At 39.3% G+C, this 14,534-nt stretch overlaps 1 protein-coding gene across 2 annotated transcripts in view; it reads right to left on the bottom strand.

The window, feature by feature from the left end:
• The window catches only part of LOC128693830 (protein GPR107), a 157,775-nt gene that overhangs the window by 37,621 nt on the left and 105,620 nt on the right, over window positions 1-14,534 (bottom strand). For both annotated transcript variants that reach the window (XM_070090819.1, XM_070090821.1), the window contains exons 8-10: window positions 9,646-9,759; window positions 9,314-9,444; window positions 1,167-1,316 (exon numbers count right to left, since the gene is read on the bottom strand). In XM_070090819.1, the coding sequence (XP_069946920.1) occupies window positions 1,167-1,316; window positions 9,314-9,444; window positions 9,646-9,759 (395 nt within the window). The remainder of the gene's footprint in view (window positions 1-1,166; window positions 1,317-9,313; window positions 9,445-9,645; window positions 9,760-14,534) is intronic.

The raw sequence follows: 14,534 nt of genomic DNA, 5'->3' as shown, positions 1-14,534 counted from the left end.
GAGTATAGTGGTACCAACTCTCTTATATGGGTGTGAAGCATGGGTTGTGACTACTGCAGCAAGGAGGAGGCAGAAGGCAGTGGAGATGTTGTGTCTAAGGGAAATGTGTGGCATAAATATTATGCAGAGAATTTGTAGTGTGGAAATTAGGTGGTGTGGAGTATTATTCAGAGGGCTGAGGAGAGGTTGTTGAAGTGGTTTGGACATTTAGAGAGGATGGAGCAAAATAGGATGACTTGAAGGATATAAAAATCTGTAGTGGAAGGAAGGTTGGGTTAGGTGTCATCCTAGGAAAGGATGGAGGGAGGGGGTAACAGAGGTTGTGTGTGAAAGGGGCTTGGACATACAGCAGGACTGTGTAAGCATGTTAGATAGAAGTGAGTGGAGACAAATTGTTTTAGGACTTAATGAGCTGTTGGAGTGTGAGAAGGGTAATATTTTGTGAAGGGATTCAGGGAAACCAGTTAGCTGAACTTGAGACCTGGAGGCAGGAAGTACAATGCCTACACTTCAAAGGAGGGGTTTGGGACATTTGCTGTTTGGAGTGACACCTGAACTGCATGCATCTGCAAAGACAGTGATTATGTGTGAATGATGGAGAAAGAGTTTTTTTTTTTTTGGGTCACTCTGCCTTGGTGGGAGATGGCCGGCATGTTAAAAAAAAAAATGTACATATCAAATATTTTTCCTAATTTCAAGAGGCATTTGTCTTTACAGCAAGTCTAGAGCATTTCCAATGCTTCAGTTTGCTGGTTTGTTACTTGCAAAAATAAATGAAATGCCAATTCTTTGAAATAAGACATCAGAATATGAAAAAAATAGGAAAAATTACCTAAGTAATACTGTATCTATTAATAGATAAAAGTGTAATATCATACTTTTAATTACTACATATATTAAAATCAAATGCAAAATCTATATGGGTCATACAGTGTCACACTTGTAAAGCCCTCAGAAAATTCACATTTTGAAAACTGACAAAAACAAAATTGACAGTGTTCTGGGCTGAGAAGGATATTTCAAAATGATATTTCAAAAACATGAGTGGGGTTTTGACAGACTGTACCTATGTTTTCACTGTCTACCAAATAATTACATAAAATACTTTGAGTTTTGATGTCTGACTTTTGCTGCCATGACAATACAATAACTTGTGGGGCACTCACAGATGCATGATGTAGTACATGACTGCCCAAGCCTCCATGTGGACACCCTCAGTCTGGATGAAGTGGTAATTAACTCCATGGAAGAGCAGGCTAAATGATTTAATCACCACAAGAACTCCCATCAAATAATGGATCTTGAAAACAGGATCTCTGTAAAGGAATACACTAGTTACTATTTACATAACACCAGTTAATGAGTTGAGTAATCAAGACATTAAATATCAATACGCGCACAACCTGGGTAGGAGGTTGGCAGACAGCAGCCGCCCAGGGAGGCACTAACGTCCTGCCAAGGCCGTGCGACATGGAAACCAGTAGTTGTTTTACATGATTGAAGGATTGCTGGTGTCTTTATTTTCTGTATCATAAATACACTGGATACCAGGTATATCTTGCTACTTCTACTTGCACTTAGGTCACACTACGCATGCATTTACATGCATATTTATACATACCCCTCTGGGTTTTCTTCTATTTTTTTAATATTTCTTGTTCTTGTTTATTTCTTCTTATCTCCATGGGGAAGTGGAACAGAATTCTTCCACCGTAAGCCAAGTGTGTCATAAAATCGTAAGAAGTGACTAAAATGCCGGCAGCAAGAGGCTAGTAATTCCTTCTCATGTATACATTACTAAATTTTAACCCTTTCAGGGTTGGTGCCGTACTAGTACAGCTTGCACGCACAAATTCTAGTGCCTTCAAATCTAGCGAGATAAAGCTGGTAGGCCTACATATGAAAGAATGGATTTATGCACACAGTGCATAATAAGAAAAAAAAAAAAACTCCGACCGTGTTTTTGGTTTAAAACAGCGACTTTGTAGTGTATTTTCGCATGCTATTTATGGTTGTATTCTAGTTTTCCTGGTCTCATTTTATAGAATGGAAGACATATTACAGAAATTGAGATGATTTTGATTGGTTTCACAATGAAAAGTACCTTCTTGAAATTGAGCTCAAAGTAGCAGAAATGTTCAATTTTTGCCAAATTTAAAAAGTAAACAAATCATGCCATGCGTTCAATACACGTCAACTGGTGAGGCTAATATTCTTTCACAAGTGCGCTGATATTATTTATACCATTTCTACACTAATGCAGTAGTCTGCATAACAGTAAATCTTCTAATTTTTGAGAGAATAAAAATTCAAAGTGGAAAGCAAAAGAAATGTAACAGAGGCCTGGGGACATGACTAATGAACAGCGGAAATGTTATTTTAGTGCCAGGAATGTCTGTCTTGTTTATTCTGGACCCTATTTGTATGGTGTAGGAGGTAGGTTACTGAAAGCAGTGAAGAGTTTTTACGAGGATAGTGAGGCTCAAGTTAGAGTATGTAGGAAAGAGGGAAATTATTTCCCAGTAAAAGTAGGCCTTAGACAAGGATGTGTGATGTCACCGTGGTTGTTTAATATATTTATAGATGGGGTTGTAAGAGAAGTAAATGCGAGGGTCTTGGCAAGAGGCGTGGAGTTAAAAGATAAAGAATCACACATAAAGTGGGAGTTGTCACAGTTGCTCTTTGCTGATGACACTGTGCTCTTGGGAGATTCTGAAGAGAAGTTGCAGAGATTGGTGGATGAATTTGGTAGGGTGTGCAAAAGAAGAAAATTGAAAGTGAATACAGGAAAGAGTAAGGTTATGAGGATAACAAAAAGATTAGGTGATGAAAGATTGGATATCAGATTGGAGGGAGAGAGTATGAAGGAGGTGAATGTATTCAGATATTTGGGAGTGGACGTGTCAGCGGATGGGTCTATGAAAGATGAGGTGAATCATAGAATTGATGAGGGGAAAAGGGTGAGTGGTGCACTTAGGAGTCTGTGGAGACAAAGAACTTTGTCCTTGGAGGCAAAGAGGGGAATGTATGAGAGTATAGTTTTACCAATGCTCTTATATGGGTGTGAAGCATGGGTGATGAATGTTGCAGCGAGGAGAAGGCTGGAGGCAGTGGAGATGTCATGTCTGAGAGCAATGTGTGGTGTGAATATAATGCAGAGAATTCGTAGTTTGGAAGTTAGGAGGAGGTGCGGGATTACCAAAACTGTTGTCCAGAGGGCTGAGGAAGGGTTGTTGAGGTGGTTCGGACATGTGGAGAGAATGGAGCGAAACAGAATAACTTCAAGAGTGTATCAGTCTGTAGTGGAAGGAAGGCGGGGTAGGGGTCGGCCTAGGAGAGGTTGGAGGGAGGGGGTAAAAGAGGTTTTGTGTGCGAGGGGCTTGGACTTCCAGCAGGCATGCGTGAGCGTGTTTGATAGGAGTGAATGGAGACAAATGGTTTTTAATACTTGACGTGCTGTTGGAGTGTGAGAAAAGTAACATTTATGAAGGGGTTCAGGGAAACCGGCAGGCCGGACTTGAGTCCTGGAGATGGGAAGTACAGTGCCTGCACTCTGAAGGAGGGGTGTTAATGTTGTAGTTTAAAAACTGTAGTGTAAAGCACCCTTCTGGCAAGACAGTGATGGAGTGAATGATGGTGAAAGTTTTTCTTTTTCGGGCCACCCTGCCTTGGTGGGAATCGGCCAGTGTGATAAAAAAAAAATAATATTTGGAAACTGGCATCTTTTTAAATTTGTGTGAAATTGGCAAAACTGCCAATTTCAGACCACTTTATTGGATAGTTGAAATCGGTAAATGGGTGGTTTCTTGTACTCATTCGATAGAAAAAATGGAGTTCTAGCAAAATAGTTATGATTTTTGTTGACTGGTACATTGGAATTGGCCAAAAATAGGGCTCAAAGTGGGCAAAATCGCCGATGCGTAAACATTGTCGAGACCGCTAATTTCACGAGAGCATAATTCCATAAGTTTTCCATCAAATTTCATACTTTTGGTGTCATTATGATCGGGAAAAGATTCTCTAGCATTTCATAAGAAAATTTTTTTTTTTTTTTTTTAAATTTCCGACCGAGAACAAGTTTAGGAGAGGGCCTGCCGACCCTGAAAGGGTTAAGAGAGAAACTTACATTTTTTCTTTTTAGGTCATTCAGCCCCGGTTGGATATGGTTGGTTCATTGAAAGAAAACAAAAATTAAGATAATAGGTATGTCTTGCTACTTTTACTTACATTAGGTCACACTACATATGCATGTACATACATATGTATACACACTCATCTGAGTTTTCTTCTATTTTCTTAATAGTTTTTTTTTTACCCATTTCTCGCGAAACAGTTAGGATTTTTGTCGACTGGTACATTGGAATTGGCCAAAAATAGGTCTCAAAGTGGGCAAAATCGCCGATGCGTAAACATCGTTGAGACCGCTAATTTCACGAGAGCATAATTCCATAAGTTTTCCATCAAATTTCATACTTTTGGTGTCTTTATGATTGGGGAAAGATTCTCTAGCATTTCATAAGAAAAAATAATTATTTTTTTTTTTTTAAAATTTCCGACCGAGAACAAGTTTAGGAGAGGGCCTGCCGACCCTGAAAGGGTTAAGAGAGAAACTTACATTTTTTCTTTTTAGGTCATTCAGCCCCAGTTGGATATGGCTGGTTCATTGAAAGAAAAAAAAAATAATATAATAGGTATGTGCTACTTTTACTTACAATATACATTAGGTCACACTACACATGCATGTACACACATATGTATACACACTCATCTGAGTTTTCTTCTATTTTCTTAATAGTTTTTTTTTTTTTACACATTGGCCATTTCCCACCGAGGCAGGGTGACCCAAAAAGAAAGAAAAATATGTACTTTCATTATCATTCAACACTTTCACCATCACTCATACATAATCACTGTCTTCGCAGAGGCGCTCAGATACGACAGTTTAGAAGTCCCTCCAGACTGCCAATATCCCAAACCTCTCCTTTGAAGTGCAGGCATTGTACTTCCCATTTCCAGGACTCAAGTCCGGCTAACCGGTTTCCCTGAATCCTTTCACAAAATATTATCCTGCTCACACTCCAACAGCTTGTCAGGTCCCAGAATCCACTCGTTTCCATTCACTCTTATCTAAAATGCTCACACATGCTTGCTGGAAGTCCAAGCCCCTCACCCACAAAACCTCCTTTACCTCCTCCCTCCAACTTTTTTGCGGACGACCCCTACCCCACCTTCCTTCCCCTACCGATTTATACACTCTCCAAGTCATTCTACTTTGTTCTATTCTCTCTAAATGACCAAACCATCTCAACAACCCCTCTTCAGTCCTATGACTAATATTTTTAGTAACTCCACACCTCCTTAATTTCACACTCCGAGCTCTCTGCATGACATTTACACCACACAATGCCCTTAGACACAACAGCTTCACTGCCTCCAGCCACCTCCTCGCCGCAGCATTGACAACCCAAGCTTCACACCCATACAAGTGTTGGTACCACTATGCTTTCGTACATTCCCTTCTTTGCCTCCATGGATAACGCTTTTTTGTCTCCACAGATGCCTCAACACACCACTCACCTTTTTTCCTTCATAAATTCTATGGTTAACCTTGTCTTTCATAAACCTATCCACTGACAAGTCAACTCCCAAATATCTGAAAACATTCACTTCTTCCATACTCCCTCCCTCCAATGTGATATCCAATTTTTCTTTATCTAAATTGTTTGATACCCTCATCACTTCACTCTTATCTATGTTCACTTTTGACTTTCTACCTTTACACACCCTCCAAAACTCATCCACTAACCTTTGCAACTTTTCTTTTGAATCTCCCAAAATTACAGTAACATCAGCAAAAAGTAACTGTGTCAACTCCCATTTTATATTTGATTTCCTATAATTTAATCCCAACCCGCTCCCCAACACCCTAGCATTTACTTCTTTTACAACCCCATCAATAAATATAGTAAAGAACCATGGTGACATTACACATCCCTGTCTAAGACCTACTTTTACCGGGAAGTAATTTCCCTCTCTCCTACACACCCAAACCTGAGCCTCGCTATCCTCAAAAAAACTCTTTACAGTGATTAGTAGCTTACTACCTATTCCATACACTTGTAACATCTGCCACATTGCTCCCCTATCCACTATCATATGCCTTTTCTAAATCCATAAATGTAATGAAAACTTCCCTACCTTTATCTAAATACTGTTCACATATATGCTTCGATGTAAACCCTTGATCTACACATCCCCTACCCACTCTAAAGCCTCCTTGCTCATCTGCAATCCTACTCTCTGTCTTACCTCTAATTCTTTCACTAATAACCCTACACTTTACCTGGTATACTCATATACTCGGTAAACTTATTCCCCTATAATACTTACAATCTTTTTTGCCCCTCTTCCCTTTACATAAAGGAACTATGCATGCTCTCTGTCAATCCCTAGGTACCTTTCCCTTTCAAACATTTATTAAACAAAAACACCACCCAACAGTTCTTGTTCTTCTTTATCCCAATAGGGAAGTGGAAAAGAATTCTTCCTCTGTAAGCCATGATTGTCGTAAAAGGCAGCTAAAATGCTGGGAGCAAGGAGCTGGTAACCCCTTCTTTTTACATTACTAAATGTAAAAGGAAAAAATTTGTTTTTCTTTTTAAGTTACCCTGCCTTGGTGAGATATGGCCAGTGCATTAAAAAAGAAATCAATGCAAATTTTAATTAGCTGCTCCAGTTCCATGGCTTTACCAAATACTGCATTGGTTTAAATATTCTGTGTAATTCATTTATATCTCCTTTCACTGTTTTCTTTTATCAGTGTATTCTATCCCAAACAGGCTTAATAATATTATTATACTAATTCACAACATCAAATGTCTAAAGAGCATCTTTTAAGTCCTAAATCCATGAATAGTATCTATCATACTGTTTTCCACATTACAAAACTATCTCTAAGCTGGGGTAAAATAAAATTTTCATTCCACAAAATTATCAATTCACTTAGTAGATTATATGTCAAAATACAAGTATGCTAAGTTTTAAGTGAATATGTAATCTGCTAGGCAATGGAACTGACCCTACAATCTATACGGCCTTGTGCAGATTAGAGTAAAACACAGACAGCTGTTCTCAACCTCTCGATAATCCAGTGTCTAGTACACAATATCACCCTCCAATGTATGTGGTCATTTTAATCTGTCAACCAAGGATTAAAATGCCACATTTTTGCATAATTTATAAGTGGATTAATTTTGTTAAGAGAACAAGTTGAGACCCTTAACCAAATAAAAGCTACATTTATAGTGTGCATATCAAGGATTACAAATTACAAATTTTATCATGAGAGAAGGGATATGCAAAGAAGATTAAGTTAAATAACGAAGCTCAATAAATACTGATGGATTATCACTTGTACAAGTAGCAACACCTTAACATTCATTAGAGATGGGGCAATACCAAAATTTTTGCTGATACTGATACCATCAAAATTACCAAATACCCTCTGATACCAATACCATCAGAATTAGCCAATACCCACTGATACTCAATTTGAGGCAGATACCAGTACCATTAAACCTTGCCAGTGCCTACCAATACCGATGCGGATACATCCATCATTAATCTGGCTCAATAGAAGCAACTAGGAAATGCAAGGTGCAATGAGTATGTTACAATGAATTTCTACTTATGTAACCTGCTCAATGTTTATAATATTAAATATGACCAAAATTATAAAGTTAGTCACTCTGTTGCAGTACTAATAATGTACACCCTACAATGCCATCTCTCAATATTTCACATGCCCAGTGGGTTGTTAGCGCAATTATTTTCTACTATTTAGGCACAACAGATTCTTTATATACTATTAAAGAAATGATACTGTTTCATGTGTTGAATGAGATGGCAGGACATACTAATGACAGTGACAATTAAGTTACAAGGATCAGTCAGTGATAGATAGTTAATTAGACAGACCCAAGAATTAAGGATGTCACCACCCAATATTATCCAGCTCTTATGATGAACAACATTTGTGTAAAACCACAAGCTTCAATGAAAAATGGTGCCCAGCAGGCCCACAGGTTTTAGACAACCAATACAACCTGCCACTTGTTTCTGGTAGAAGTCCAGTTTCCTAGTGGAAAAGTTTCATCTTGGTTCCTGCAACATTGCTTGTATCTGTTGGTGGAGGGCTGATTAATCTTGGACCATTTATCTAATTGTGCTTATGGCTGAAAAGACTAATTTTCTGATCTGAAACTCAGAAAATAGTTCCTTAAATAATAAAATGACTATGTAATAAGTTTTTATCAAACTGGAGGAGAGGAAGGTATACCTGTGATGAGTTTCGAGAGTCTCACTGCTCTCAGAGCCCAAACATGGGCCAGGCTCCGGTGTTAATTTTCACCATGATCTCACCTTTTTCTCAGTATGAAAGACTAGATAATTTCTTTCAACAAACCGGCCGTATCCCACCGAGGCAGGGTGGCCCAAAAAGAAAAACAGAAGTTTCTCTTTTTAAATTTAGTAATTTATACAGGAGAAGGGGTTACTAGGCCCTTGCTCCCGGCATTTTAGTCGCCTCTTACAACACGCATGGCTTACAGAGGAAGAATTCTGTTCCACTTCCCCATGGAGATAAGTGAAAATAAACAAGAACAAGAACTGGAAAGAAAATAGAAGAAAACCCAGAGGGGTGTGTATATATATGCTTGTACATGTATGTGTAGTGTGACCTAAGTGCAAGTAGAAGTAGCAAGACATACCTGAAACCTTGCATGTCTATGAGACAGAAAAATGGACACCAGCAATCTTACCATCATGTAAAACAATTACAGGCTTTCATTTTACACTCACTTGGCAGGACGGTAGTACCTCCCTGGGCGGTTGCTGTCTACCAACCTACTACCTAGACTAGATAATTCTGAGAGGTTAATATCCTTGTGGAGACAGAAACAAGAGCAATAAGTATTACATAACCTGACCTTCAACTGAGGTTATTTTCAGCAGATACATATGTCTGTTGAAGAGGACCTCAGGTGGAGGTCAAAATCTAGAGACAATCTATTACTTGTGTCTGTCTTCATGTAAGTAGTGATATCTGGATGACAAGTGTTCATTACACTACAATGACCCAATATCTTTCTCCTCCTCCCTTTTCTTTGCCCTATGACTCTTCCATTTTTTCTGGGTGTATGTCATCCCACTCAATACAAGTGGGAAATAGGATGATGACAGTGGTGGTGTTGATGATCAAACTTATAAGATACTGAAGAAAAATAAAAAAAACTGGTAAAAAATTTGAACTAACTTGCTCTTCTTGAGAAGGAAGAACCAGAAGCAGGCAGAGAGGAAGAAGAGAAGGGCCATCATAAAGTACAGTGCTGGAAGGGGCATCTCTCCAGCAGATAGATAGTTAGCATCAGGATTTTCTTCCTCAATCTGAAATGGAAATACATTAAAATTTTGTGTATGTGCTTCTACAAAAATGCTCTTTCATGTTATTACTCACAATTCTTAAAAGCTATTTTTTTCAACAAAACAATTCAATAATTTTAACTCTCATCACAAACAAAATGCAGGTATGTATGCACATAAATTATAATGAAAACATGCTAATGGTCCTCTATGGACCTGTCTTACCAGTAAGGACATATCAATAGATGAGTATCCTTCATTGGGACCAAAATTCATGCAGTTGTGAAAATTGAGGTTGTAGAGACCTTCCTCTTTCTCTCGAGCCACATACACCAAGAACTGTAAAATAGAAAAGAATTATGATAATTACTAAACAATACAATTCTGTTTACATCTACAATTTTAGTGATTTAATAATAATAATAGTAATGATAATAACCACAGAAATAACACTGTAATATTAATTCTTTCTTTCAATGTACTGGCAGTATCCCACCGAGGCAGGGTGGCCCAAAAAGAAAAACAAAACTTTCTCTTTTTAAATTTAGTAATACAACCGAGGCAGGGTGGCCCAAAAAGAAAAACAAAACTTTCTCTTTTAAAATTTAGTAATACATAGAGGGGAAGGAGTTACTAGCCCCTTGCTCCCGGCATTTTAGTTGCCTCTTACAATGCACATGGCTTATGAAGGAAGAATTCTGTTCCATTTCCCAATAGAGATAAGCAGAAATAAAGAACAAGGACTAATAAGAAAACAGAAGAAAACCCACAGGAGTATGTATGTATATGCTTGTACATGCGTGTAGTGTGACCTAAGTGTAAGCAGAAGTAGGAAGATGTACCTAAAATCTTGATGTTTATGAGACAAAAAAAATACACCAGCATCTGTTGGAAAACAAGGTAACTCCATACTTCATATGCTATACAGGCACATCTTGTTAATTCAGCACTCACTCTAGAGTGCTTTGCTAATACTGCACTTCTCAATTATATTCACATTTACAGTGGACCCTGGAGTTTCGAACGTACCAACTATCAAACTTTTCGAGTGCCAGAGGACTTTTTTTGAACCAATTTTGTTCCGAGTATCGAACTCTACCCGTCTTTCGAACCGCCGGGTACCGGACCTGTCCGCCAGCCCGCTCTGTCTGCGTCCCCATGCAGGCGTTGTGAGCAGTCTGGCTTTGTTGATGCTTGAGTGAACTCTAGCCTGCACGCTCGTTCAAACATTTCACTATTAATTCATTGTGTTTAGTGCTTGTGCGACTGTGAAATAAGCTACGATAGGCCCAAAGAAACTTGCTAGTGGTACCCCTGTGGTAAAGAAAGTGAGAAGCACCACAGATGTGAAGAAGGAAATAATACAAAAATATGAGAGTGGTGAGAGACTTGCTGAGCCTGCCAGGATATACGGCAAAAACAAGTCAATTATCGCTTCTATCCTGGCAAAGAAAGAACAAATCAAGAAAGCTGATGTTGCGAAAGGTGTTGATATGCTAACCAAAAATAGGCCACAGACAGTCGATCATGTTGAGAAGTTGTTGCTGGTGTGGATCAAGGATAAAGAGATGGCAGGTGATAGTGTTTCGGAGACGATTATTTGTGAAAAGGCAAGGAAGTTGCATGCCGACCTGGTAAAGAAAACTCCTGGAACCAGTGAATTTAAGGCCAGCAAAGGCTGGTTTGAAAGATTTAAGAAGCATAGTGGCATACACAATGTTTTAAGGCATGGTAAGGCAGCCAGTTCAGACAAACAGGCAGTTGAGACGTTTGTACAGGAGTTTAGGGGTACACAGACACTGAAAAATTCAAACCCCAACAAGTGTTCAATTGTGATGAAACAGGCCTGTTTTGGAAGAAAATGCCAAAGAGGACCTACATCACACAGGAGGACACAATCCTATGAAAGACAGACTAACTCTTTTGTTCTAACGCTAGTGGTGATTTTAAAGTGAAGCCTTTACTTGTGTATTGCTCAGAAAATCCCAGTGTGTTTAAGAAAACAATGTCATTAAGAACAAGTTATGTATCTTGTGGAAAGTAAATAATAAGGCACGAGTCACATGGCAAATTTTCAAAGAGTGGGTCCATGAAGTGTTTGGCCCCAGTGTGAGAAAATACCTCCTAGAAAATAATTTGCCGCTTAAATGTCTCCTGCATATCCTCTAAACTTGGTAGACCTACTGTCTAGGGACTACTGTTTCATCACAGTGAAGTTCTTGCCTCCTAATACCACTCCTCTCCTCCAGCCCATGGACCAGCAGGTCATTTGTAACTTCAAAAAACTCTACACAAAAGCAGTGTTTGAAAAGTGCTTTGAAGTGACCACAGACACTAAACTGACCCTAAAAGAGTTCTGGAGGAATCACTTCAATATCTACAGCTCCATAAGCCTTATAGGTAAGACTTGGGAGGGAGTGACTTCCAGGACTTTGAACTCTACTTGGAGACAATTGCGGCTGGATTGTGTCCAAAAGAGGGATTTTGAAGGGTTTGAGGCTGACCCTGCTGACCCTCTGCCTGTTGTGGACTCTACTGTGAAATGCATTGGAGAACACCCTGGGGCTGGAGGTGAGTGGAGAGGATGTGGAAGAGTTGGTGGATGACCACAGGGAAGAGCTAACCACTGAAGAGCTGGAAGAGCTTCATCTGGAACAGCATCAGACCATAGCTCAGGAACTTGCTTCAGAGGAGGAAGAGGGAGTGGAGGTGCCTCCTTCAGTGATTAAGTACGTGTGTGCAAAGTGGAATAAGTTGCAAACTTCCGTTGAAAAGTATCACCCTGACCAAGCCGAAACAAGCCATCTCTGCAACAAGTTCAGTGACAGAACCTTGTCCCACTTCAGGGAAATGTTAAAGAGGTGCCAGAAACAAGAGGAGTCTGGCCAGTTATTTTGTGAGACTGGGGTCCAGTGACTCTCAAGCTGGTCCTAGTGGCATTAAAAGACAGAGAAGGGAAGTAACCCCAGAGAGGGCTTTGATACATGAAGTCCTTATGAAGGGGGATTCTCCTTCCAAACAATAACCCCAACTCCCTCTTTCCTCCTCCCTCTCTTCCAGATGCCATCACCAATCTTCAATAAAGGTAAGTAAAAATGTTATTTTATATGTTTATTTAAATTTATTACTAATTCTACTAGCATGTATGTTTGTTGTGTGTATGTAAAACTATAATGTAATCTTTATAAAATGTATTTTTTTGTGAATATTTTGGGTTTCTGGAATGGATTAATTGTACATGTATTTCCATTATTTCTCATGGGAAATACTGGTTCGACTTTCGGATATTTCGACTTTAGAACTAGCTCCTGGAACGGATTAAGTTCGAAATTTGAGGGTCCACTGTATTATTTTTTCTGTTCGCCTTGCTCTTAAAATGGTTTCAAAAATTTTCAATTTTTTATATATTATTTTTACTTTTGCATTTTTTATTTTTAAATTCAGTACTATTGCAAACTTAATAAATGATACTGTAAACGTGTTTTTTAGGCTTTTATATGCACTGACAAGTGAAAAAAAAGTCTGTGATTTGCTTTAATGCAATACAGTGGTCCCTCAATAATCGACCGGCCTGAAAGTCGACCATTTCGGAAATCAACCGGTTTTTTCGACAAAATATTGACTCGGAAATTGACTGAAATTCGTTTATCGACCCGTCTCGACCCGTCGTCCCAGACGCGTATGCACGAGGTAAGCGGGCCTCGACCCGCCTCAGCCTTCCTTCCCAGCCAGTGTGCCATTGTTTACCAGTTAGCGGCGGTCCTCTCACGTGCTCCAGTGAAATATTTCATAATATTTCATTTATTTTAGTGCTTGCAAGTTATTTAAGTGCTAAATAAGCTACCATGGCTCCAAAGAAAGCTCCTAGTGCCAAACCTTTGGTAAAGAAGGTGAGAAATACCATTGAATTTAAGAAAAACATCATTGAACAATATGATAGTGGCGTACGTGTGGGCGAACTGGCGAGGATGTATAACAAAAATCATTCAACCATATCTTCCATCATAGCCATGAGAAAGGAAATCAAGGACGCTGTTGTTGCAAAGGGGGTAAATATGCTGACAAAAATGAGATCACCAGTACTGGAAGAGGTTGAGAAGTTATTATTGGTGTGGATAAATGAGAAACAATTAGCAGGAGACAGTCTTATGACCTCGATTATTTGTGAAAAGGCTAGGCAGTTGCATGAAGATTTGGTAAATAAATTGCCTGCAAATAGTGGTGAAGTGAGTGATTTTAAGGCCAGCAAAGGCTGGTTTGAGAGATTTAAGAAGCGTACTGGCATACACAGTGTGGTAAGGCATGGTGAGGCTGCCAGTTCGGACCACAAGGCGGCTGAAAAATATGTGCATGAATTCCAGGAGTACATAGAGGCTGAAGGACTGAAACCTGAACAAGTGTTCAATTGTGACGAAACAGGCCTCTTCTGGAAGAAAATGCCAAAGAGGACCTTCATTACACAAGAGGAAAAGTCAATGCCAGGACACAAGCCTATGAAAGACAGGCTGACGCTAATGTTCTGTGCTAATGCTAGTGGGGATTTCAAAGTGAAGCCGTTACTAGTGTACCATTCTGAAAATCCCAGAGCATTTAAGAAAAATAATGTTATGAAGAGTAAATTGTGTGTGTTTTGGAAATCTAATAATAAGGCATGGGTCACGAGGGAAATTTTTGTAGAGTGGTTCAACGAAGTGTTTGGCCCTAGTGTAAAGAATTACCTCCTGGAGAAGAAATTGGATCTCAAGTGCCTGCTAGTAATGGACAATGCACCTGCTCATCCACCAAACTTGGATGACCTAATTCTGAAGGAGTTTGGGTTCATCTCAGTAAAGTTCTTGCCCCCGAATACCACTCCTCTCCTCCAACCCATGGACAAGCAGGACATTGCAAACTTTAAAAAACTGTACACCAAAGCAATGTTTGAAAGGTGCTTCAATGTGACCTCAGACACTCACTTGACCCTACGAGATTTTTGGAAAGAACATTTCAGTATTTTCCATTGTGTAAGCCTTATAGGTAAGGCTTGGGAGGGAGTGTCTACCAGGACTTTGAACTCTGCTTGGAGGGATTTGGAAGGGTTTGGGGCTGACCCTGATGAGCCTATGTCAGTTTTG

Source organism: Cherax quadricarinatus, chromosome 33 (genome assembly GCF_038502225.1).
Source record: "Cherax quadricarinatus isolate ZL_2023a chromosome 33, ASM3850222v1, whole genome shotgun sequence".
In the NCBI taxonomy this organism is placed as follows: domain Eukaryota; kingdom Metazoa; phylum Arthropoda; class Malacostraca; order Decapoda; family Parastacidae; genus Cherax; species Cherax quadricarinatus.
This window is presented reverse-complemented; position numbering and strand designations above follow the sequence as displayed.